General features: G+C 23.1%; 10 protein-coding genes across 10 annotated transcripts; 4 read left to right on the forward strand and 6 right to left on the reverse strand. All coding sequences in view use genetic code 6, as the record gives it.

Annotated features, from left to right (window-relative positions):
• Positions 1–247: 247 nt before the first annotated feature.
• TTHERM_00043880 (proteasome subunit alpha type protein) lies at positions 248–1,746 on the reverse strand (the record flags this gene model as incomplete). The annotated part of the gene is made up of 7 exons (XM_001014581.3): positions 248–418; positions 474–565; positions 622–691; positions 862–1,059; positions 1,234–1,362; positions 1,517–1,598; positions 1,739–1,746. The coding sequence occupies 7 exons, from the start codon at positions 1,744–1,746 to the stop codon at positions 248–250; spliced, it is 750 nt and encodes a 249-aa protein (XP_001014581.2).
• A 944-nt stretch (positions 1,747–2,690) lies between these two features.
• On the forward strand, positions 2,691–3,110 carry TTHERM_000043889 (hypothetical protein; the record flags this gene model as incomplete). The annotated part of the gene is made up of 1 exon (XM_012797365.1): positions 2,691–3,110. The coding sequence occupies one exon, from the start codon at positions 2,691–2,693 to the stop codon at positions 3,108–3,110; it is 420 nt and encodes a 139-aa protein (XP_012652819.1).
• A 1,268-nt stretch (positions 3,111–4,378) lies between these two features.
• On the forward strand, positions 4,379–6,299 carry TTHERM_00043890 (ribophorin I; the record flags this gene model as incomplete). The annotated part of the gene is made up of 5 exons (XM_001014582.3): positions 4,379–4,905; positions 5,261–5,420; positions 5,480–5,701; positions 5,752–6,108; positions 6,165–6,299. 5 exons carry the CDS (start codon positions 4,379–4,381, stop codon positions 6,297–6,299), a joined length of 1,401 nt encoding a protein of 466 aa, XP_001014582.1.
• A 279-nt stretch (positions 6,300–6,578) lies between these two features.
• TTHERM_00043900 (plasmid maintenance protein) lies at positions 6,579–8,237 on the reverse strand (the record flags this gene model as incomplete). Its single annotated transcript, XM_001014583.1, has 1 exon — positions 6,579–8,237. One exon carries the CDS (start codon positions 8,235–8,237, stop codon positions 6,579–6,581), a length of 1,659 nt encoding a protein of 552 aa, XP_001014583.1.
• Positions 8,238–9,044: 807 nt separating this feature from the next.
• On the forward strand, positions 9,045–10,941 carry TTHERM_00043910 (transaldolase; the record flags this gene model as incomplete). The annotated part of the gene is made up of 5 exons (XM_001014584.3): positions 9,045–9,143; positions 9,272–9,694; positions 10,177–10,512; positions 10,578–10,773; positions 10,835–10,941. The coding sequence occupies 5 exons, from the start codon at positions 9,045–9,047 to the stop codon at positions 10,939–10,941; spliced, it is 1,161 nt and encodes a 386-aa protein (XP_001014584.1).
• Positions 10,942–12,203: 1,262 nt separating this feature from the next.
• TTHERM_00043920 (hypothetical protein) lies at positions 12,204–17,202 on the reverse strand (the record flags this gene model as incomplete). Its single annotated transcript, XM_001014585.2, has 14 exons — positions 12,204–12,254; positions 12,316–12,403; positions 12,472–14,070; positions 14,128–14,615; positions 14,674–14,884; positions 14,942–15,012; positions 15,083–15,338; positions 15,399–15,841; positions 15,902–16,024; positions 16,182–16,364; positions 16,585–16,651; positions 16,716–16,847; positions 16,948–17,057; positions 17,143–17,202. The coding sequence occupies 14 exons, from the start codon at positions 17,200–17,202 to the stop codon at positions 12,204–12,206; spliced, it is 3,882 nt and encodes a 1,293-aa protein (XP_001014585.2).
• Positions 17,203–17,995: 793 nt separating this feature from the next.
• Positions 17,996–19,939, reverse strand: TTHERM_00043930 (MORN motif protein; the record flags this gene model as incomplete). The annotated part of the gene is made up of 3 exons (XM_001014586.1): positions 17,996–18,177; positions 18,424–18,746; positions 18,945–19,939. The coding sequence occupies 3 exons, from the start codon at positions 19,937–19,939 to the stop codon at positions 17,996–17,998; spliced, it is 1,500 nt and encodes a 499-aa protein (XP_001014586.1).
• A 408-nt stretch (positions 19,940–20,347) lies between these two features.
• Positions 20,348–21,402, reverse strand: TTHERM_00043940 (Pex2/Pex12 amino terminal region family protein; the record flags this gene model as incomplete). The annotated part of the gene is made up of 2 exons (XM_001014587.1): positions 20,348–21,230; positions 21,335–21,402. 2 exons carry the CDS (start codon positions 21,400–21,402, stop codon positions 20,348–20,350), a joined length of 951 nt encoding a protein of 316 aa, XP_001014587.1.
• A 599-nt stretch (positions 21,403–22,001) lies between these two features.
• On the forward strand, positions 22,002–23,111 carry TTHERM_00043950 (hypothetical protein; the record flags this gene model as incomplete). Its single annotated transcript, XM_001014588.2, has 4 exons — positions 22,002–22,233; positions 22,285–22,358; positions 22,428–22,704; positions 22,786–23,111. Exons 1-4 carry the CDS (start codon positions 22,113–22,115, stop codon positions 23,109–23,111), a joined length of 798 nt encoding a protein of 265 aa, XP_001014588.2. The 5' UTR covers positions 22,002–22,112.
• Positions 23,112–24,414: 1,303 nt separating this feature from the next.
• On the reverse strand, positions 24,415–25,503 carry TTHERM_000043960 (2-nitropropane dioxygenase; the record flags this gene model as incomplete). Its single annotated transcript, XM_012797366.1, has 1 exon — positions 24,415–25,503. One exon carries the CDS (start codon positions 25,501–25,503, stop codon positions 24,415–24,417), a length of 1,089 nt encoding a protein of 362 aa, XP_012652820.1.
• Between the last annotated feature and the right edge of the window lie 499 nt (positions 25,504–26,002).

Consider the following 26,002-nt stretch of genomic DNA (forward strand, 5'->3'; position numbering starts at 1 on the left):
ATTCATAATCTCTAAATATTTTACTCTTTATTATAAAATTCATGAATATATTAAATTAAATAAATCTAGAATATGATTGATGGAAATAATTTTATGTTGTAAAAAATGCAAATTGGCTAGTAAAAGGATAAAAATTTACAAATTAATCTATAAATAGATAGATAAATAGATAAAACTTAAAGAATGGTATTTATTTAATACTTATAAGATACTTTTAATATAAAATTTAAATTTATAAGCTAATAAATCAGCCCAAAGTTTAAAGGATTTCATCAATATAATCAGGAGTTCTTTCAATAAATTAACCTCCTTCAATAGGAATAACTGCTAATTCAAGATTATCTCTGCTTGCTGTTTATTCCATAGTTTCTTTTAAACATGAAAGAGCTAAAACTTCAGCTTCTCTTATGCTCATATTCTATATTAATTATTATATTTTTATATATATTTATAAAATTTATTTCAATATTTACTTCATCATATTTTTCAACGAGAGTGGGCTAAATACCTTCTTGACCACAACCTATACAAGTAGCTTAATATTCCATCATAGAACCTGAAGGATCTGCATAATTTATAAAATACTTTAAATTAAAAGTTTGATAAATAAATTTAACTTACCAGTCTTAAAAAGTCTGGGACCGGTTTCATCAACACCTGCAATTAACAAGGCTACACCAAAAGGTCTGGGCTATTAAATAAATTAAAAAATATTTTATTAAAAAATAGATTTTGATAAAACAATAAATTTTGATCTTTTATTTTATTTAGATAAATTTTTTTTATAAATTTTGATTGTTTTCTGATCTAATTTAACAATAAGTTTTAGTTTAAATAAACAACAAATTAATAAATAATTACCATGGGCTTTCTCTTAAGAGAAGGATCACCTTCACCAAAGTTAAGAGCCAAGTCAGATACAGTTTGAGTTAAAGAGCGGACACTCATGGGTTCGTTGTAAGTGAATCTGTGGTTTTAAGATTCAACTCTAGCGTAATCAATCAAAGTACGAGCATCAGGAATAATACCAGCAGGAACACAACAAATATGAGTATCGATCTAATTTAAATATTTAAAAGTTAAATTAGAAACTTTTATAATAATTTGCTTTAATATATTTATTAGTATTTTTTTATATCTTGCTAATGTCCATATAATTTTATTGTGACTGACTATCATTTAGATCATTTAAATTATTTTAAAGAATTTTGTAAATAAATGTTCTTGAGTTACTTCTTAGATTTTTATATTGTGGTTAAGGATCATAAGTCTAGATTCTTATAAAGAATCGAACTTTCTTTCAGCAGCCAAAATAACTCCTCCTTTAACTTTAATACCAATAGAAGTTGAAGTGCTACCTTACTTTATAATTAAATAGTTATTGTTATTTTTATGATTTTGTGTTTAAAAAATTCAAAAGAAGTAGAAATTGCTCAGCGACTCAATTTCAAAAAATAAAAATGCTAAGCAACTTATTAAATAAAAAGTGTATTTTTAAGCTTGTAATATTTATTACTTTAGCAGCTTGCATAGCATATTCAACTTGAAGTAATTAACCTAACTTAGAGAAAGTATTCACACTTCTATCATAGTTGCTACTGTAATTAATTTATAAAAAAACAATTTAAACTAACTCGAATCTCTATTTTATGAATTAAATATAGCCTATATCATTAGTAGGCATCGTTTCAATTTAAATTATCTTCATTTTGAATCTTAATTGAAAATATTTGTTTACTCAGCCATTTCTGTTAAGTATATGTATCTTTTCTTTAATTATTAATGATCTACGAATCTATTGTCTTCTAATTAGAAGAATTTAACTTTTTATTTGCTTTTTTTTATTAATTTATTTTTTAAGAATTAATTAATATCTTTTAAAAATTTGTATTTCTATTGAAATAATATCTATTAATAATAATCATATATTTATTTATTAAAGAAATACAATAAGAATCAGCAGTGAGTGAGTAGTGAGTGTATTTATGTATTCAGTCATTCATTTCTCTTTTATTTTCAGATAAGATCCTTAATTTACAATGCAAATAAAAAAGCGTTTTCAGAACCGAGCCATTTTTAATTGGATCTCTTTTCTCATATCTGAAAAGAAATACATTGATTCAACTTTCACTAAAAATTAAAGAAAGATATTTAAATTTTTGAATTCTCATAAAATAACAAATTTATTTATTAATTATTATTAATTTTATTTCATTTATAAAATTATTTTTTATTTTTATTTGACTTTAAATTTTAAATTTTATATTTTATTATTCATTATTTTTAAAATTGTAAACGAATTACCTTCCTTTCAATTTTTAATTAAAAAAGCTTAAGAGAAATAAATACATTACCATCTCTTTATTTTCTTCTAACAAATAAATTAATCTTCTAGATCTTTGAAAACATCTAATTTTTTTATAATAATTAATTAAAAAAAGAAATCAAAGAGGAAAAACCTCTTGAAAACAAACGAGATAGCTATATTTATCATTTATGGAAAATTACAGATGATCATCCATACAAAGATAGATAATCTTTAAAGTTTAAAAACATTTAGATACTTATGTTGAAACTTAAAGATCCTATTTTTGTGAGCTCTTATAGTTTTTAATACAAATTTATAAAGAGCTGATCATCTTTGCATCCAATTAACATTTAAGTTTTTTACATCTGAAAAATCTCTATAAATGAAAATATACTATTTCAATACGATTGCAAACACAATCACGAGGCGCATCAAAATAATTTCTCTAAACCAAACTCAAACCATTTTTTTTTAAATAAACTAATTTTAAAGACATAGCAAAGCTCTCTTAATTTTACTTTTAAATAGCTCATATTTTTACTAATTAATAAACAGCTCAAAATAAATATTTAAAAAATCCATTCCATACAATTTTAAATTTAATAAATACACAAAATAAAATCTTAATAAAAGAATTATCAACCTAAAGCATAATAAATTAATTAAATTCAAATTATAAAAAAAATAAAATAAAAAATACAGCATACATAAAAATAAACATATTCAGATAAATGTATCATAAATAGCATATTAAATAAACTATCTAATATTGATATTTATTATATAAAACTAAGATTTTTGAATGAGCATAAATATTTCAAGCTATTTCAATAAATATTATTATTTAAAAGTTATAATCAATAAGAAATAAATAACTTTTTGAGGCTTTCATTTAATTAAATTCTAATTAAAAAAATTCATTTAAAATAAAAGAATTTAATGTAGCATATCCATATTAAATCTAGTTTTATTTAATCACTTAAATTTTCTGTTGACTGACTAAACATGTTCAGAAATTCTATAATCAAAAGCATTTATAATATACTAAAAAATGAATTTAATTTCTAAATCTTTTATCATTAGTTTTTATACAGCTCGATAATATTAAATATTTGTTTTTGTTTAGCTTAGCAACTAATTTTTGTTTTAAAAGGTGTCATAGGAATAAAGAGCATACCTCATAGCTCCTTCAACAAAAGATACAACTCTAATTTTAATTTTTGTTTTGATTAAATAGTTTTATAGGAGAGGTTTTATCCAGTCAATGACTGCATCTTTGTCCTAAACTATACTATAAAATATGAATTTTTTTTGGTGAGATTATGAATTAAAGATAATTTTCTAAGTTAAATCAAAAGTGTTTATTTGATTATGATAATTAATAGTTCAAATTATTTTTAATACATTAAATTAAATCTGATGGATTTATCAAAAGGATTTTCTATTTTAAAAACTAATCTACTAATTTTTATTATCTATAAAAATTTTATTTATTTCTTAGTTTATTTTAAATGATTTTTGTGAATTAAAATATTTTGATATTTCAAATAACACTAAAATATTTTGTTAAATTAATCATTAAAATAAAGTTTTATTTGTGAAAAATAAATAAATTTAATTATTAAAAAAAAATTCAAAGATAAAATATTTTAGATTTTATTATTAAAAATTGAAAATTTAAGCAAATTTATCAAAAATTATAAGTGATGATAAGCACATTCAATTTATTTAGATGCGCATATGAATAAGCATATTAGATAGTTGAAATTATAAATCTTATGATATTGTTGTTAAGATTTCATAATTGAAAGAAAATAAATGAAGATATAGAAATGATAATGAAAAATATACTAAAATGTTAAGAAAAAAGAAATACAAGTAATATTAATAAGATTCAGATAAAAGTCTGTCTTTTGCACACGCTTTTGATATATCTTACAATAATTGAAAGCATCAAAAAAGGAATTAATTTGCATAAAATAAAAAAAGATAATAATCATTTAATTTGATAAAAAGGTCTAGTTAAAGTATTGAAAAAAACTAGGTTTTATAAATAAAAACTAGCAATTAATGAAAAATTTATTAGCAATTTGTTTTATTTTAGCAACCCTTCTTTAGTTGGGTCTCTCAATTAATTAGCAAGACGTTGCAGATGTTGTTATTGAGAGTGCAAATAGAGAAATTGATTTGACTTAAAGATATGTCACTTCCACTATTAAATTGAAAGTATTCAATAAAGGAAAAACTCCAGTTAACAGTTTTTATTATGCTTTGCCAGTTGATTAAATCTAAAATACCATTCTTGTTGTTATCAGATATTCTGATCAAAGAGAAGTTGGTGGAAATCTTTAAGAAGACTTTGCTATGAGACACCAATACAATACTACTTTTATACGTTTCGAATTAGAACGTCCAATTGCCCCTTAAAATTCAGCTACCATTACTTTAGAAGAGAAATTTGTTAACAGATAAGTTCCTTATCCAAGAGAAATTAGAATTAATGAAGATTAAAAGATATTATTTAAAGACAATGCTTATATTTACACACCTTATTTTGTAAAAACTTAATACACTGTTTACAAAACCAGCAACATCATGTAAAAATTTAATAAATATATTTGCAATATTGCTTTATTATTTAGTATGGAAGGCAATAGCTGCTTCCTAACACTAAATAAACCTTTAAAAAAATAAAAATACAAAAGAAAGAATGCAACTAGAGAATTACTTTAGTATACTATTTGGTGTCTCTTGTTTATTTATTTAAAAGATATTTATAGATCATAAAATTATCTCTTTCAAATGTTTTAAAATAATAAAAGATATTTATTTAATCATCAATTTTTATCAAAAAAAAGATTTTTTTTTTATTTCAAATAAATGCTTTTGAATTGCTAAAGAAAATTTAAAATGTAATCAACAATAAAATAATCAATATATAATATTAAATAGTTCTCACACCGAAAATGAAAAAGCATTAAAGCTTAGAAAGGGTGGTATTAAATATGGTGAATTTTCTGAAATTTAAGCTTTTAGTTCTTATCCTATTGAAATCCATTCTGAAAATACAACACCTCTTATCTACCTCACAAAGGCCACTAAATCTATTGAGGTTATCTTTTAATTGAGATTATTTTAAAATTTATTTAAACAACTTATGAATAAACCCAGGTTTCTCATTGGGGAAATATTGCAGTTGATAGTTCTTATAATTTAGTGAACGAAGGAGCTTATTTAAAGGGAGAATTTGGTCGTGTTGATTACAATAAATACAATCCTTCAAGTGGAAAACACGCTCTGAAGTCTCTCTCTGCTGAGCTTCCCTATCATGCTACAGGAGTATGGTATAGAGATGTCATAGGAAACATATCAACCTCAAACGGATTTAGAGATGTAATTTTTTTTATCGATTAAACTCTCAAGTGAAATCAATATTTAAAAAGAAATAAGAAAAAGTCGTTAAGCTTAATATTATGCCTAGATATCCAGTAGTTGGTGGGTGGAAGAGTGCTTGGAATCTTGGATATAACTTGAATACTACCAGATATCTTCACACTGACGGTAACGGTGGATTCGTCCTTAGACAACTCTTTTCTATACCTTTTAACGATTTGCTTGCTCAAGATTACGAATTAAGAGTAATCCTTCCAGAGGGTGCTACTGATATAAAATCAGAGCTTCCTTTTTCTGTTGATAGTTAATATACTGAAAACACCTTCTCTTATCTTGACACTAATGGCCGTCCTACTCTCGTATTCAAAAAGAAAAATGTTATTGATTTCCATAATCAATATTTCTATGTAATTCATTAATTAATTCTTCAAAATTTAATTTATTTTTTAACTATTTATATTAGGTACATTATAAATTAAGTACTATTAATTTGATCAAGAAACCATTATTGATATTTGGAGCCTTTTTAATTTTCTTTGTTACTTTAATAGTATTTAATAGATTGAGCTTAAAGAGTCTTAAATCTAAAAATGAATGATAGAAATGTTGATTGAATTTTAAAACCAACTTAATTTGCTTTTATTGTAGATTAAATTATATAAATGTATTTTTGTATAAATCAGATAAAAAATATATTTTAACATAAATACATACATGCATATTTTTTTAATAGAAATGATTATTTTATGATTTATATTTAATTCAAAAAAAACTGTTCAAATGATAAATTAATTTTTATAAAAAATACTTTTTTAAATTTATTTAAAAATGACAATATTAATTTAATCTATTCAATTAAGAACTTAATAGAGGAATCTCAAAGCTTTAGTATTTTTTTTGACATAACTACTAAATCTTTGTCATAAACTTCTCCGATAGGAATGCCTACATTTCTTTCATGGAATTATCTGTATTCTTCTTAATAGCCTCTTTCTTAAAATATCTAGTTTACTGAAGGGATTTCTAAGAAGTAACTCAATACTATTAAATGTGAAGGATCATACTGATTAAGTCTTTCAGTTATAAAGTTCTCGGGCTATTTAAAGAGTGTTAAATTATCATATTCACCCTTTACTCTTTCGAGAGCATGGCATTCAGGATAATGCATAGGAATATTTTTATGCAAATAGCAATAAAATGGTGTTTAATTACAAGTTGTAAACATATAGATAGATTTTACTTTATCTCCTTGATTTCTTAAATAGTTCATAACTTTGAAACCTGCAGCTTAATTATTTTGACCTTCGTAAACAAAAAGAATTATGTTTACTAAAATAAAAATGGCCAGTAGCAATTTTTTTATTTTAGAGAAAGGTAAATAAGTGTATGCTGTAACTACAAAAATAGTTAAACCAATGTTGCATGGAAGTATAAATCTATCTTCTTTATGATCAATTTTACTGTAAAGAGCAAGTAAAACAAAGAAGGAATAAATAATAAAGTAGCTATTTTAACTTTTTTTAACATGCTAGTAATATTTTATGAGTCCATAAAATATTAGTGGAAGAGATGCATGATAGTATTTAGGGATAACAGCCCACAAATAAAAGAATGGATCTTAAGTTCCGTACAAATTACTGAGCTTGTTTAGGATATTAAATTCAAAAAAGTTGTAAGCAGTCCATGTTAACTTTTGATAATAGAGAGAATCTAATAAAATGGAAAATGCTATCATTAGAATGACAGTAAAAATATTTAAGACTAAGTAGTTAAATTTCTTTTTTAAATTTCCTTACATAGTCAATAGTGTTATAGGCCAAATAAAAATGAAAGGAATAATAGATGTAGGTTTTGTTACAAAGTTAATGATAACAACAACTCTGGAAATATAATCATCGTAAGAACTTTTATTTAAAATTGAAGATTGGTAGTAGTAAAAAGAAACAACCAATAGACACGTTTCTAAAGAATTAGCAAGTAATCTAGGCATTCCAATCAAATTGAACCAAAGAGTTTAATTAATTATCAAGCAAGGAAGAACAAATTTCTTTCCTAGACAAATTTGAACTAATTTAATAAGGTAAAAATCATATATAGAAGCTATAAAGGCACTAATTAACATAGGTGAATAAGCAACCAAATCAGGGGTATCCAAGTTTAGAACCTTTAACAAACTGTAAAGCATTTAAACCATAAGCATAATAACTGGAGATCTAATAGGTTTCTCAATTTACCATTCCCAAGTGAGATTTCCATATCCGAAAACATTTCTATGGGCAACTTCTGCTGACTACCAATATTCATCAGCTGCCCATGAATTGTTGATTAAGGAGCAATTTATTAACCTAAAGATGTAAAATAAAATAAAGTGCTGCTTAAAATTTAGATTACTAAGATATTCGCTAAATTTAGAATTTTCTTTTTATTAATCTTTATACTAATCAATATCAACTTAAAGCTCTGAAGTTCTTAGCTTCTCATAGTTTTAAGTAGAAGCACCTTTATCTTAAATATTTCTATTTTAAACTTAGCTCATAGTTAATTAATAAATTTTTTAAGCTTTTTCTTTTTTTATATAAAAATTAAAAGATACGATTTATCAATTAATTAATTTTTTATAGTTTGTATCTTATTAGTTAGAAAACAAATAAAGAGTTATGAATGCAAATTATTTTTTGCTCTATATTTATATTAGATATTTTAAATAATTGCTGGATTTTCGTAGGTAGAAAAATAGATCCTAATAAATTAAAATATTTATTTTATTTTTACCAAATTTATTATATATTTAAAAAAAATAGAAATTACTAATTATCAAATATGTTCCTAAACACAAAAGCTAATGTTAGATAAATTCTTTTTTAGAAGTAGTATTTAAAGTACCAAATAGATAGGAAGGAAATGAAAACTAAAACTAATATACAGAGATAGTTAGTAATATGTTTCTAATTTTAGAGCTAGTATTACGAAATTAATTATCATAAGATTTATTAAAAATTTGATATTACTAAATTTTATGCATGAAATAATTGTAAAATAAATATAATTTTGGCAAAGAAAGATGGATTAATAATTCACTTTTTATGTTTGCTAACTACTCCTATTCATAATAAGGAATTATTTATTATGATATGCTTGTTTTTATGTATGTATCATGCGATATGATATTATTTTGCATTCAGATTGACATATAATTTTGTTTGAGTGTTAGTTAATTAGTTAGTCACTTGTTAATTTATAAAGAAACAAAGATCTATATTTAATCAAAAGAGTCTCTCAAATTATATATCAAAATTTTAATTAAATTAATTAATTGATTTTGTAATATAAAAGTTTCTTAAAAATGTCAAATCACGAAAAGCCTGAACATCCTGAAGTTGATGGTCAAGAACCTACTAAGAAGGTCAAGAAGAGCGATAACGTTTTAGAATAATTAAAGGAAGTAAGTGAACTTTCATTTTAATCATATAAATATATCTTGGAGTTAGTTTATTACTACATTCAAGATAGTACATAATAAAGCATTCTTTTTTAATTTGAGTTTTTAAATTTTTATTTCTACTAAAACAGTTCACCACTATCGTTGCTGATACTGGCGATTTCAAGTTGATTTCTCAATTCACACCTGAAGATGCTACTACTAATCCCTCTCTTATTTTAAATGCTGCTAAATAGGCTGAATATCAAAAGCTTATTGATGATGCTGTAGAATGGGGTAAGAGCAACTTCAAATAGTTCAATGCTCCTCCTAAATCTCGTACTTCTGCACGTAAAAGCAAAAAGAAAGATGAAGAAGATGAAAAGGAAGTTGAAGAAGAAAAGAACTTCGATTTTGAAGCTCTTACTGAAGAATAAAAGACCCAAATCGTCTAGCTTGTTTGCGATAAAGTTTGTGTTAACTTCGGTATTGAAATCTTAAAAATAGTCCCTGGTTTGGTTTCTTCAGAGGTTGATGCTCGTCTATCCTTCGATGAACATGGCACTATCTAAAGAGTACATATTTTTTAAATATATTTTATGTTAAAATTGATTTTTGAGCTATTCATAGCAAGAGTAGTAATAAGATAATTTATAAGAAAGTAAAAAAAAATAGTTTTCTAGAAATAAATACAATATTAAAAAGATAAAATGCGACCTATAAAGGTAATTGACTATTTAAAGAGTTATGAAAGAATTTATCTTAAAATGAGAATAATTTTGTTAGAAAATAATAATAGGCTTTAAAGATAAACCCCTATTTTAAATAAACAAGAATAAACAAAGAAATAAAGATTTGTTTTATTTATTGAAATAATCTTTTTTTTATAAGAAGATTTATTAACTAATTGAGGGATGGGTATTATTTTCCCAAAAAGAGAAAACTATTAAAAAAATTTAAATCACTAAGTTTTGTAAATCTGGGAGGGAATTTTATTTCACCAATTAAACAGATAATTTTTTTAATAATATCTTAACTATTTATTTATTATTAATAGGCTAAGAGAATCGTCAAGATGTACGAAGATGCAGGTATTTCTAAGGACAGAATCTTAATTAAGATTGCTTCTACTTGGGAAGGTATTAAGGCTGCTAAGGCTTTAAAGAAAGATAAAATTAACTGCAACTTGACTTTACTCTTCTCATTTGCCCAAGCTGTTGCTTGTGCTGAAGCTGGAGTTTATTTGATTTCTCCCTTCGTAGGCCGTATTTTAGATTACTATAAATCCAAGAATCCCACTACTGATTACACCAATGAAAAGGATCCTGGCGTCAAGAGTGTTACCCAAATTTACAATTACTATAAGAAACACGGATATAAGACCGTTGTTATGGTAATTTAATTATTTAATCAAATTTTAAGTTTTACTTTAATAAATTAATAACAATAATAAAAAAGGCTGCTTCTTTCAGAAATACTGGTGAAATCATTGAACTAGCTGGTTGTGATAAGATGACCATTTCTCCTGCATTATTAGAAGAATTAGGTAAAGCAGAAAAGCATGTTGAACGTAAACTCAGTCCTGAAAGTGCTGCTGAATAGGATATTGAAAAGATTACCCTTGATGAAAAGGCCTACAGATGGCTCCATAACGGTAATTAATTTTTTATTTAAATTCTTAACAAATAATTTTTATGAATAATAAAAAATTTTAGGTGATGCTATGGCTGTTGAAAAGTTAAGTGATGGTATCAATAAGTTTGCAGCTGATATAGTTAAATTAGAAGAAATGATTACAGAAAAGCTTAAAAAGAAAGATTGAAAAGATAAATAAATATCAACAATAAACAAACAGTTGTGTAATTATATAAAAATTATATTAAATGTGATTGTAATAATATATCATTTCTAAATTTTAGTAAACTATATCTATTTCATGCAATAGATTTGCAATTAAATTAATTTTTTTATATCCTTATGTTAATTTTATTAATTAAAATAATTTAACTTTTTTATATTGGCATATTTTTTAGTTAGCGACCTATTTCATAAAGAAATTAAATTCTGAACTAAATCTTTGATTTTAATATTTTAAAAAATCATCTTTTAAATTAAAATATTTTCATGAAATTCATTAATTTTTTTAAATCACAAAAATAATTTCATTAAATAAATTCTTAAAAATTTATTAGTTTTTAAAATAATAATTTAATAGTTTCATTTTAATAAACAAAATAGCTTTGCTTTGAGAGGAATTAATTTTTAATTGAACAAAAAAATTTGAACAACTAAAAGCACGATTAATAATAATTAGTATTTTTCATAACTTTGTACTGTTTTAAAATGAATGGATACATTTTTAAATAATTTTTTAAAATATATTATAGAAAATAAATGTAATTTAATCTTATTAGGTAATATAATTATGGAAGCATTTATAAATATTTCATAAAATCATATAAATCAAGTTATTATTTAAATTAGTATTAACTTATATTTTATAAAAAAATGTATTTTTTATGAGATAAAAATGCAAAATAAAAATAGTTATTTATTTAAATTAATTAAATAAGGAATTACTTAAAATATTTTATCAAATGAGCGTTTACTTTGATAAAAAAAAATGGAAAACTTAGAGACATTGAATATTTTTTATAAAATTAAAAATATTTTTGATATTTATTGGATTTTCATGGTCAATCTTAAAGGGGAATAAATTACAGTATTTATTATAAAGAGTATATAAATAAAGAACGATTTATTTACAAAATATTATATTAATGCAAAATATTTGTAAAATAGAAATAAATATAGTTAGCTCTTTTAAAATTGCTGATTAGATTTAAATTAATTTAGTTTGATGCCTCTTTTACATGAACAAGTGCAAAAATAAAATAAATAAATAAATAAATAAATTAAATTTTAGCTTCAAATTTATGAAGTAGATTTGATTTGAAAATAAATTTGTAAAGCTTTGTAAAAAGATCAACAATTATGCATGTTTAATTGAATAAATTAAAATAATTTAATTAATGTATAACTATTATATTAAGTTATTTTTTAAACATCTTTTTAGGTAAAAATTCAAACATCTATGTCTGCATTAGAAACGTCGTTATGGTCTATTTTATCTTCCTAAATATTTATTTAATATTTATTAATTTTGATTTAATACTGACAAAAAAATTTTAATTACAACAAGATCCTTAGATAAGTTTACGTTTTCTTGTTATTCTAATTTCTCTTCATCCATTTCACTATCTATCTCAAATTCTTCATCATATCTAATATATTATTTTATAAGCATTTTTTTAAAATTAAATGTCACATCATATTTAAATATAAATTTTACTATTCTTCTTTCAATTTGTTTTGCTAAACTTTTGAATTGATATTCTTGAGCTGAGAATCTTTCAACTCCTTATCTTCATGTTGTGGCTCGTTATTTTATTATTGTTACTATGCTTATTACTTCTGTTAAATGTGTTAATCTTTTATCTTTTTTTACTCTTCTAATATTTTTTTACCCTCTTCCTTACTCTTTAATTATTCTTACTTCTTTTTCATTGATTCTTAAATTTTTCTTGCAGCTTCATCTTATTACTGCTATTATTACTTTTTTTACTCTTCTTATTATTTCTGTTAAAGATGTTGTTCTTTAATTTTCTTTTACTCTTCTAAGATCTTTTTACCTTCTTCCTTACTCTTTTACTGCTCTTACTTCTTTTTCATTGATTCTTAAATTTTTCTAGCAGCTTCATCTTATTCTTGCTATTTTTATTAATTTTGTTGTTATTCTTTTTGTTGATTAGCTTATTTTTGTTTAAGGTAATCTTCTTTTTTCTTCTTTTACTCTTCCAATATTTTTTTAGCTTCTTCTTTACCAGCTAAGAATTACTATTTATTTTTATAAGATTACTAAATTTTAACAGCAGCTTATTTTTATTCTTAATCATATTCTATGACTTGTTGCTCTTATTTATGAGCAGCTTACTTATTGTTTGCTTTTTCATCTACCTTGTTATCATCAAACTCTAATTCATATTCCTCTTCTACTTGAGAATTTTTCTTTCCTTTTTATTCTGCATTCTAATTAACTGCTGCAGGTTTAATTTTGCTTTATTCACCATCAAAATCATCATCATATTCATTTTCATATTCTTCTTTTTAAGCTTAAGCCTACTTTTATTCTTACTCTAGCTTAATAGCTGCAGCCCTCTTTTCCTCTTCTAACTTAGCTTGCTATTTCTTCCTTTCTTCCTCTTCCTTCTAAGCTGCTCTTTTTCTTTCTTCTTCTAATCTTTATTTTTCCTTTTATTCTTCTTCCTCTTTTTATTTTTTAAGCTGAAGCTCATGCTCTTTTTTCTATTTTTCTTACTGCTCTTTAAGCTTTTCCTCTTCTTCTCTTTTCTTCTTTTCTTTTAATGCTTACTCTTCCTCAAGTTTCTTCTTTTTAAGTTATTCTTCTTCAGCCTTTTTTCTTTTTGCTTCTTCCTCTTCTTATTCCTTTTACTTTTTTTCAGCTTCCATTCTAGCCTTTTCTTCCTCTTATTTTTTCTTAAGTTACTCCTCTTCTCTCTTTTTCTTTTATTGCTCTTCTTACAACTTTTATTATTTAGCTATTTCTTCTTACTCCTTTTTCTTCTTTTCAGCTTCTAGCTTAGCTTACTCTTCTTTTTACTTATTTAAACGTTCTTATTCTTCTTTCTTTTACTTAGCTGCCAATTCTTATCCTTCTTTTTCCTTTTTCTGTTAAGCTTTAAGTTATTCTTCTTTTTCTTTTTTGAGCTTATCTTAATCTTCCTTCTCCTTTTTCTGTTAAGCTTTAAGTTATTCTTCTTTTTCTTTTTTGAGTTTATCTTAATCTTCCTTCTCCTTTTTAACCTTATCATTTTCTTCCTTCTCCTTTTTCAGTTTCTGCATAGCTGTTTATCCACCAGCTTATTCAGCACTAAAAGATTTAATTGGTTAAATATTTATCAATTAATTTATATTTGAAAAAAATTACTTTTATTGAGGTGTTTTATTTCTTGAGCCTTGCTGAGAATTCATTTATTTTCTTGCTTCATCATTATTAACATTTTTCTATTTTTAAGGAGATTTCTCTGACTTTTCTTTTTAGGATGATTTATTCTTTTTTTTATTAGAGTTTTCTACAACATGATCGTCGTCTTCAAAGTTATTTTCAAACTCTTCATAATCTTAATCATAACTCTCTTCATGTTCTTTTTCTTCAATTGTAGAAGTTCTATCTTTACTATCCTTAGACAATCTATTAATATAGAAGTGTTCAAACAAATCCTTAATATTTAAGTTGTTTAAATCTTCTCCGGCCTATTAGAAAAGATGAGAAATGATCAAATCCATAGCTTCAAAAGATATTTCTATGCCTAATTATTAGAAAACTTAATCGATATCCTAAAATCCAATATGCTTGCCATCTTTAGAAACATCTTACAATCCTTTTTTAATTAGTTCACCTTGTATTCTAAGAATCTAAGTCAAAAATAAACATAAATATAACCTAAAAAATAATAAATAATTTATATATTACTTCATAAATTTCATTCTCAAATGTTTCTCTGTTTTAATGAATCTTTTGCAAATCATACTATTATATGAAGCTGATAAAAGCATCTTTTATAATATCAGTGTTGCAAAGTTTATTTTTATTGTATTAAATATCATCAGTTTCCACATCAGCCTCAACCAAGAATCTAGACAAGTTATTCAAATCTTGCTAGTCTTTGACATTAAAAGGCTCGCTAATATTGTATAAAAATTATTTTAACTAAACCAATAAATAAATAATTTGATTATACTTTTATAAGACATTGATAATATCTTGATAGGAGGCTTATCCTTTGCTTTACAAATTTTCAGGAACAATTATCTAGAAATATAATTTTAAAAATTTAATTTATTTATTTTCTCTAAAACTAAACAAATAAATAAATAAATACTTTGTGGATTTCTTCATAAGCAAGACCTCTGTTAAATAGTCTAAAACGAATTTAATAAGCAACCTCTGATATTTGTTTAAAAGAAATTCTTTTTTTCATATTTTTTCCTGAAGGTGAAATAGTTGTGTTGCTGCTTTAGTTACCTTGATCACCTCTTTGCTTTGACATTCTTCTAATTTTAGAATCCTGTTCTTATATTTTTCTTTAAGCTTCTTGCAAATCTCTTTGCAGTTTAATCTTTTCTTAAACTAGCTTTCTGTTGTTATTTTTATTAAATAATTAAAGCTATTATTTCATATTTTTTATTATAAATTACTCTATATTTCCTAAATTTTGTTTTGGTGCATTTCTAGTGAATTGAGTTGCAGTTGCTGGTGAAGTTGTTTACTGTGATTGCTACAACTACATTTACTTTTTCATATTTTATTGTTCTTATCTGAGCTTAAAAAGTTCTTACTCTTTGTCCTTGAGCATTTTTTTAGTCTAAGATAAATCTTTTTAGTAATTTTTAGCATCTTTGTTATAATTTTATGTAGCTAAATCTAATGTTTAGTTCTTTTATTCAAGAAGCTTAATTGTTTAGACTAATTCAGTGTTATCTTTCCTTATTGTTTCTACAAGATTTTTCAAAACATAGCACTTTTCTTCAAGTTCTTGCACTTTTTAATCTTAGTTACCTCTTTGTTTCTACTCTAATACCATGTCATCTAGAATTTTTCTCAAGCGAAGAGTTTCTTCACCAAATTGCTTCTTTTCAATCTGATTTTTACATTTATTAAATATGAATTTATTAAAGTATGGTAACTTATAATAGATTACTTCTAACTCCTAAAAAGTTGTATATTTGATGTTTTTTTTCATTGTTTCTATTTCTTAATTTTTAAACTTAATTTCTTAGGTAAGTTCTTTTACTTGCTTCTTAAGATTAACATAAAGGAAGCTCTATTTTTAAATATAAAATAATCAGTATTCGCAATTGGCATAATAATTAGGATACAAAATACCAAATTTTAAATATAATATTTGATTTTACTGAATCAAACACTAAATTCTAAAACTTGGTTCAAATAATAAGTTTTTTTTCTAATTCAATAATTACATCAGCACTAAAGCGGGAATTTTAATTGATAGATCTTCCGCTATGGTGTAATTCTTCAATTATTTTCTCATACTTTTATATTTATTTTTCCATATTTAAACATTTTGTTTTCAAGTTAGCATTTTCTGCTTTGGTTTCGTTTATTATCTATTTAGCATTTGTAAGCTCTTCAAATAGCTTTTCCTATTTAATATTTTATAGTAAAAATAAATATCCTGTTTGTTTATTTGCTTTCTTGCTTGCTTGTCTTATAATTTAGATTTATTTGTAGAGTAAGTATTATAATCAAAGAAAGTTGTAACTCCAAACTAACAAATTAACAAACCAGCAACATAATATTTCAAATTTTTATTAAAGCATTTATTATAATCTATTTCCAAAACTTTCAAATCAAAATAGTTACTTTATCATAGGCTTAATAATTTTGCTTGAATATATCAGGTTCTTATTTAATCCCACCAGATTTCTTACTGTTTAATATAAGAATATTTATGATTTATAAATGGCTATTTTTCTGTAAAATTCATTTTATACATTTGATAAGGGTTTCTTGTTCCAGGTGGTCCAGTAGAGGGACGAGCATTGCTCATATGAGATTCCTTTTATACATAAAAGTTATTTTGCATTGGCAATTTCTGTCTATAGAGATTGTTATGATTCTTATGTCTTTTTAAATGATAATAATTAAATGAGTAAATTTTCATTTAGAATTAATTTAATTGTAAAAATTTATTATTAAGCATTTCAAAAAAATATTAATTCTTACATGATAAAATTTTTATAAGAGCTTTTTCCCATAGCTTATTCTGTAGAAGGCTGCTTATTTTCAATACTTTCCTCGCCTTGGCTATTTTCTTCTAAACTTTTAGCCCTATGCTATTATAATTTTAAGGTTATTACATAAAGGATAGAAATATTTAAGTTGTTTTTTTTATTTTAAATGATTTAAAATCTTTAATACATTATTGTTATCACTATCCACGTTGTTAGCGTTAGTTGAGCTGCTGTTACTGTTATACATTAATGAATACTTATTAAAATTATATTTAGCTAATCACTTTAATGCCTTATTGATATTTCTTATTTACTGACAATCAAGATAATTACTTTTAATTTGATTTATTAATTAATTATTAACTCTTAACTATTATGTATGTATTCTATCTTTTTCTCTTGCTTTTTTTGATTTATGTAAATCATAAATTGAAAAATTAATTGTTATACATTTTTGAATTTACTACTTATTTACTAATAAAAAAATCAGTATTCAACATAATAAATATATGAAGAAAAGTACATAACTAAAATGTTAATTAATTTAATCAATTAAAAAAATAATTTAAAGTTTTTATTAAATAGTTTGCCAAATAAAAGATTTCATAAATTTCAAAGTTTCCTAAAAGCTAATAAACAACAGGAATACCTTTATATTTTATATAGTTAAATGCATAACGAAAATATTTATATATATATAATGCCAAACTATTTTATAATTTATTATTTTTTGAAGTTTTATTTTAGATTTGCTAATAAACAGAGTGATAATTCTAAGGAAAACGTAATTTAAATTTATTAAATAGTTGCTTAATGTAATTTGTAGTTTGAAGATCAACAGAGAGAGGAGAGTCTATGATGTATTATTTATTATATTAAATTTTATAGGTATATTTATAAATAATTAATGTTTCAAAGTATTTGTTATTTTGATTATAGTTATTAAGTTTGTTTTAATGTTTTTTAATCAAAAAGAATGTATGTATGTGCATTAATCTTATTTAACTTATTTTTATTTATAGTTTAAGTTCATTAAATATTCATAATGGAATACATGACACTAGAGTACCATTTTACCACTGACCATATATAGGATTTTTGTTTGGTTTAGTTAATATTCCCTGACCTTCCATTTCTCCTTTGTACCAATAACCTTCATAAATTTCTTCTTTCTCATTTACTAATTAACCATAACCATGAAATTAATCATTCATATATTCACCTAGATTACATAAAAATAAATAATTTAATTTGATAAGTTTGTTATTCAAAACATATTTGCAACTTAAATTTGTTTATAAAATAAGAGCAATAAATTGATAACTTAATTAATAATTTTAATTTATTTTTTATAAATCGCAATAATAATATAAAATTTATTAGTTTAACTTAAATAAATTATAAGCAGAAATAATCAAAGTATTATTTAAATATAATAGAAAGTAAATTAAAATAGTTAACTATTTACCTTAATACTGTTTGCCACTTTTCCATATTTCAGATCCTTTGCCTTCTCTTTTATCATTGACCCATTACCCTTCATAAATGTTTCCATTTGTATAGACACATATTCCATATCCTTCAAATTTATCGTTTGCAAATCCTCCAACATATCTCAAAACTTTTTCTATGACTAATTCACCATTACCTTACTTAAGTCCATTATAAAATTCTCCTTTATACTTTACAATTAAAAAACTCTGAAATTCACTATTTATTGTAAGCAAGGAATTTTTTTTAGACCACTCGTCAAAATCAAGGTCGTTGGTTTCTCTTTTCTTGTACTCTTTTCTAAATTTTAAAAATTATGAAATATTAAATATTTTTTGTTGCCCTAAAAAGTAGAAGTTTATTAAAATAACAAGAATATTAAAAAAGCAATTATACTCATTTAATTAATAACATATTAAAAAAAATTTTGTTAGACTTTTAATTTTTTTTTGTAATTAATCTGATTAAATATTAGTAGAGGATTAGAAATTTTTTTACGGCTTTTTGATTAGTTTTATTTGTAAGCAGTTACCATGAGGTAGACCATTTCTAAAATTTCCCTTTACGCAACTTTTTTCAAATTCAATTAAAGTACCCTTACCATCATATTTGTCATTACCCCATTCTCCCTCATAGTATATACCATTTTAGCCTAGCAACTTTCCATGGCCTTCTCTTTGATTATTTTCATTTAAATTACCAATATAAACATCTCCATTATCATATGTTTTGATTAACTTATCATAATTTATAGTATTCAATTAATTAATGGAAGTACTCAGAGATTATGTTGAACCATCTTTCAAAGAATTTTATTACATTTAATCTATAACCTTCAAAAAAGCATCAAAAGAAAACTTATCAAAATACTAAGACTCTATAGTTTTATAATATGGTGTTGCATTTGGTAAATCTTATTTTATAGATTTGTCGTCTACATCTTTTTCGCAATTAAATTAATTTGTTATAGATGGTTATTGCTGTACTAGCATGAAATTATATTCAGGTTGCTACTAATCATTTATATAGTTTTCTAGCATAGTTAATTTTTTTTCCATTTATATTTATTTTTCGGAAGCTGATAAAGGTTTGCTTGCTTGTTTTTAAAAAATTTCATTAAACACATGAAAGTCTGGTCTAATCAAATGTTTATCCTGTGAATAAAACTAGTTTTCATTCTCAATAGGAGGGGATGCTTTTTTTTAATTGAAGCCTTAATTTACTTCTCCACTTTAGGGACAGGCTTAGGTAGATTTTTGATCAGTAGTCGTATTTTAAGTAGTATTCATATCATTTTTTTTATATGCTCTTGAGCTATTTTATACAGAACTTGATTAACTAGAAGGATGTTCTTTGTTTGTCAATTATGGATTGCTATCATTTAGATCTATTTGTTTATCATCCACTATAGATTATTATTAAACTAATAATATTTCCCTTTTTTCTCCATTTTCTATTCTATATTTCATGCTAAAGCAGCAATTATTGCCCATTATTTTTTTGGACAAAGAAATCTTTCTTTTTGCATGAAATTTATTTCTAAAATAATTAAATAATAACTTGGTTAGTATGTTTGTGAAAATACAACAGAGTTATCAATAAATTGATTAATTAATTGATTATATAAGTAAACAAATAATATGGATTGTAAATTACGATTTACCTAAAAGTTTTTGTAAACTAAACACACATGAAAAAACTTTATTAAATTTACAATGTAATATTTTTCACCAAAACCAACCAAATGTGAAAAATAATTTATTTATTTTTATTAGATTAAATATTAAAATAAATAGTTTACATCTAATTCTGATTGATGGCTAAAGAGTTTGATTATGTTTTATTTGATAATAAAATATCTTATAAGATAAAAATACGAAAGAATTGAATCAATTAATCAATCAATTTTATATAAACAGCTTTATGACCATATTTTAATCACTTTTTATATTAGTAACAGGACATTTTTTATTATTTTTAACAAACTCTGTTATACAACTATAGCAGAATACATATCCTGAAGAGTTTAATACGCTTGGATTTCTCAATTTTCCTTTACATAAAATACAGAAGTTTTATGATTATTAAGAAGCTCTTTGCTATTAAGCAGATAATTAAATAGGAGGAGGAATACTTTCATTGTAACTAATATTTTTAGCATTTTATTATCCTCTTTATTGTGAAGACCTAAAATACCAATCGAATCCTTGTAATCCCAAGTATAGCATAAAAATTGAGTATCTCCTCATGAAATCTGCAAAGTTTCCAAAAGAACTTTAAGAATTACTTTATTATTAATTTTAAGGAGGCTTTCTGCTGAGATTGTTTTTAACCAAGTAATAATCTAAGTTGTAAAACTTTGATTGAGGATTGAGAAGATATTTTGCATTCAAAATTATATTTATTGCACGAAATATCGTAACTAATGTAGGATATGCTTATCTAAATATCTCCTATTTTTTACTCAATATATCATGGTTAGCTAATTTTGCTTTAATGTCGTTAAATATCCTATCTAGCTTTGCTTTTATGTATGGCACTAATGTCTAAATTAAAACTGCAAATATTTTAGATTTTTTAGATGGACTTTCTCCATCAAGAGTAAACCTTTTTAAGTCAAAAAAAAATTCTGCATAAGTTGAATCGTGAACAAATAAATAGTAGGATTAAAGTAGCGATTCAGAGATTAATAGTATTTCATCTTTGAAATATCTTAATTTAACTAAGCTTAAAACTCTATCAAATACTATATTCACCACATAATGGTAAGCGCCTCTAAAATACCTATTTTATAATAAATTTTTTGATCAATTTCTCATTTTTTGATTTATTATTATTTCATAATTGCATCTTTAAAAAGTAAATTAAAATCTAATTTTTCTAATTACTCTTCAAACTTTTCGACAGACAGATGCTCAAAGTAATGCACTTTTTAGTCTAAAACTCTTGATTCCATTTTGCTTACTATAATAAGTATAAAGTGTTCCTATTATTTACTATATTGAAGATTGATATAATTTTTGAAATCAGAAATATTCCTAATTTAACAAATTGTTTCGCATATTAAAGCTTATATCTGATTAAATTACGATATGAATTCTTTAAAATTATTAATTTAAATTAAAATATTCATTAATAATCAGAATGATCTAGATAATTAAAATCAACTACTCTACGTAAGTAATCTGAATTCAATACAAGTACTTTATTTTTCCATTGAATTTCTATAATTATTCTATCAAGTATTGTTAATTTTATAAATTAAATGATATTCTAAAAGAATGAAAGAATAAATATCCTTCAAATTAAAACCTTTTCTTTTCTTCAAAACTTAGCCTATAAATAATCAAATTTTCTTTATTTGGAAAGAAATTTATGAATTTTATGATCTATATTGCCTGCTTAAAGCTTAAATAAATTAAGCCGACAATTTTTGTGGTAGATAAATACATATCTAGCTTTATTTTAATTTTGAAATTAATTGATGAATAAATAAATTTTTTAAGTGAAGTTAATTCTATTTTTGTTTTATAAGGGAAAAAATATTAATTAAATGATAATTAAAATTAATAAAAACTAATAAAACTTATATCTGCTAGCAATATTTATAAAAAGTATTAACAATTAATAATTTCAGAATAATTTTCAATTCATTCATATTTTAGAATGTAGCATGATAAGAGTATGCAGAATAAACAGTTTTTAAAGGAAGAATTATCTTAATACTTAAAAGAGAAAAAGCAACTTTCTTAGTTTTCTTATAATTTGAGAGCTATTTAAAATAAAGGTATATTAATTCTTTCAAATTTATCACTTTTTCAGCTATATCATTTTTTAGATAGCATTTCAGAGTTCAGAAGATTTATCTCAGTTCCTAACAGTTAGCTAACAACAAGCTTAAATTTAGGTCAGGTAGATTTAATCTTAGCAATAGTTCTCACTAAAAAAAATCAAATTCATTTATTTTTAAAAAATACTTAGAATAGCACTAAGCATTCTTAAGGATTATCACCTAAAGTAGAACAATCCCCATATTTGAAAAATAATAAATCGTCAATCTTTAACTTTTATAGAAATGACTCTCTTATCAACAAGCATTAAAAGCCATAGGATATTTTTAAAAGTACTATAAAATTAAAAACAGAAGGAGTAGATATGATAACTCCAGCATATTCACCAAAAAAAGAACCTCTCAAATAAGAAAGCAATTAAAAGCAAGATTAACTAAAACTACCACCAATTAATAATAAAAAAAAAAGTAAATTAAATTAATTAGAAACTACATATTGTGTTAAAACGTAATATAATTAATTAACTCTTAATAAATAATACTAAATAGATAAGATAGGTCCTAATTTATCTTTAAATCTAAAACACCTGCTTATAGAATCACCATATACAAAGCAAATTAAAAAATATGAAATGATTTTTTAAAAGAAAGTATTGTCAAAGAGAAATCATAATTTTGGGAACTCAGTTGATTAAGTAAAATTAAGCGATTAAGAGAAAAAAAGTGAGTAATAATCTGTGTAAATAAATGAATAAGTTTAAGAATAAAAGAAATAAATTGAGAGTGATACTTAATAATATTAACAATAGGAATCTGAAGGTGAAAAACACTAAAATAACTAGCATGAGAATTAAGCACATCAAAATTCTTAATGATAAAAACAAAATATTTTATTTAAAGTTAAAAATTATAAATATTTATTTTAATTTTTTCAAATAAGCTTTTATTAATTATTAAATTATTATAATTGTTCATGCTTCAAAAATTTTTAATTTATAATAAATGTAATATTTAATTTTTTATAAATTTCAACTATTATTTAAAATATATTTAATTCACAAAAAATCTTTTCAAAATAATTATTTTATTTCAAAAAAAATTAATTAAGTATTTATTTAAAAATTAATAAATCGAATCATTAAGAAATGTTCATCATCAAAATAATAAAAATTTTTAACAGTTTATCAATTTTATTTAATTTTTGTAAAATAATTTTGTTGAAAAAGAGGTTACCTGTAAATATATTAAATTAATAGTGTAAATTATTCAAAAAAAATAATTAATTTTCATTTAAATATCTATCAATAATTTTTAAATTTTATATAAATTTCAATTTTAGCAGCCTTTTGAACTACAGCTCCTCTGTTTTATTATCCCATATAATTATTAGCATTTAGTATGAGAACTTATTTTAAATATTAAAAAATTTTTTTTGTGTGTACTAATGAGTAAATGTTGCTTATTTTTTGATATCCTTCTTTATAATATTTTTTCTCTCTCTAAATTCAGCAAAAAATTTAGATAATTTTTAATTACTCTTTTCTTTACTTAAAAATGACAGATCATTTTTGATAAATAAATTATCTTACACTTATTTTAGATATTTTATTTTCAGTTAAAAAAATGAAATCTTCTTAATATACTCTCTTTTTAGAGAAAGAACATTCATTTAGTAAGTTTGATAAGGTTTTATAAAAAATTATATTAGAATTATAAGAAAATTTGATTGGTAAATGAGTTTGATTAATTATTCTTAAGTCTATATATATAGAAATTTTGTAATAATTTAATTATTTTTTTTTAATTCAAAATATTTAATAATTATTAATTTCTATTTTATGAAATAGAAAAATAAAAAACAAAAAAATCAATAAAGATAAAAATCCAGAAAGGAAATAATTTTATTTTATAAAATTAAAAATTAATATTTCTAAAGCTTAGAGTTTTTTGTTTGAAGTATATTAATTTCAAACATAAATTAAACAGTAATTATTCTAATACTTTTTCTTAATTATTTTCTTCTAATTAAAAAAAATAGAATACCTAAATAAATTAAAAAATATTTGACAAATTTTCCTTTAAAATAAAAAGAAAATTTATTAATAATTTTTTTCTTTTCCAATTTATGTTCATTCGAAAGAGATTTCTTAAATTAATAAATTTTAAACAAGTAACTGGTCACTATAAGCTTAAATTTTAAATATTCTAGAGAGATTCTTCATATTCTTTAATTATTTTTTATAAAATATCTGTGACTGATTTTTCTTGAATGCATTCTAGAGATTAGCCACTCCATAATGATAAATATTCAGAATTTCCAGCTTAATTACTATATGCTCTAATATCTTTCGACAAAGCGTTTTGTATAGGGTATGGTTGTATTGGTTCTCCCATAGAAGCACTTTTATTCATTTATTCTATTAACTGATTTTTTACACCTCTTGCTTTTTTCCCAGAAATTACTTCAGTGATTACTGTTTACTTTCCTTGTGACCTTAATAAGGCATCTTTGTAGGCTCTAGAAGCACTACTCTCCTGAGACACTAAAAATGCAGTGCCTATAAAAGCTGCTTAAGCTCCAAGAATTCTGCATGACAGTAACCCTTCCCCAGTAGCAATACCACCTGCAGCAAAATAAGGTATTTTAAGCTTTTACTTTGCAACTTATAGTAAACTCATGAGCCCTACTTCATCTGATTAATCTTAAATTATGAAAGAACCTCTGTGTCCACCAGCTTCACTCCCTTATAAGACAACAGAATCTAGATTAGCCCTCTCAATCTCCAAGGCTTCTTAGATATTAGTAGCTGTACCAATTACATGAATACCTTTTGAGTGCATATATTAAACAAGCTTTTAATCAGGTATCCCAAACGTAAAGCTGATAATTGGAATACAATACCTAACAGCAAGCTCAATTTTTTGCTCAATTTCCTCATTTAATGAAACATTAATTTATTTTTATGAATTTTACAAACCAGCTTACATCTCAAGGTTAATTAAGGTTGATTATTTTTTTGCTTGTAAGTTTTGGATAGTTTAAGATAAAAAAATATTGATTCCAAAAGGTTATTTAGTTTTTTATTTTGTTTCAATTATTTATTTTTCTAAAACTGAAGCTGAGACATAACCAGAGGCAAGAAAACCTAAAGCATCAGAGTTGCAAACAGAACTTACTAAATTAGGGTTAGTTATTCCACCTGCCATAGGTGCCTATATAATAGGATATTTTATCCCAAATAGCTGCTTCAATAAATGATTTTTCATAATTTTTATTTGTAATTTCAATTTTTAATTAAATTTTTGCAAAATATAATTATAAAAATACAACTAAATTTTCTCTAAATTTAATAAAAATTAAAATACAATTAAAGAAAGAAAGAAATAAGCAAGATATTTAGCTTATTTATTTTTTATTTTGATTGGTTCTGATTTTTAATAAACAATAATAATACAGCTAAAAAGAATATTTATTATTTTTGATAAAATATGTAAAATTTATATTTTTTATTAATTGATTGATTTACTTCAAATAAATAAAAAAAACAGATAATCATTTTTCAAAAAAATTTATAATAACAAATTTTATTCTATTTAACTAAAATATTCGATTTGAGTAATATCTTCCATGTTAAAAGAATATTAATATTAATTGATTGATTAAAAGTGTTATTTGATGCATGCAGTTTTATTTTATATTAAAAGAAATAGTAAATAAATCTAATAATTATTGATAAAGGTTTGAGAGATAAATACTCTAATTAAT

This window comes from Tetrahymena thermophila (assembly GCF_000189635.1).
Source record: "Tetrahymena thermophila SB210 genomic scaffold scf_8254659, whole genome shotgun sequence".
NCBI classification, from domain to species: domain Eukaryota; phylum Ciliophora; class Oligohymenophorea; order Hymenostomatida; family Tetrahymenidae; genus Tetrahymena; species Tetrahymena thermophila.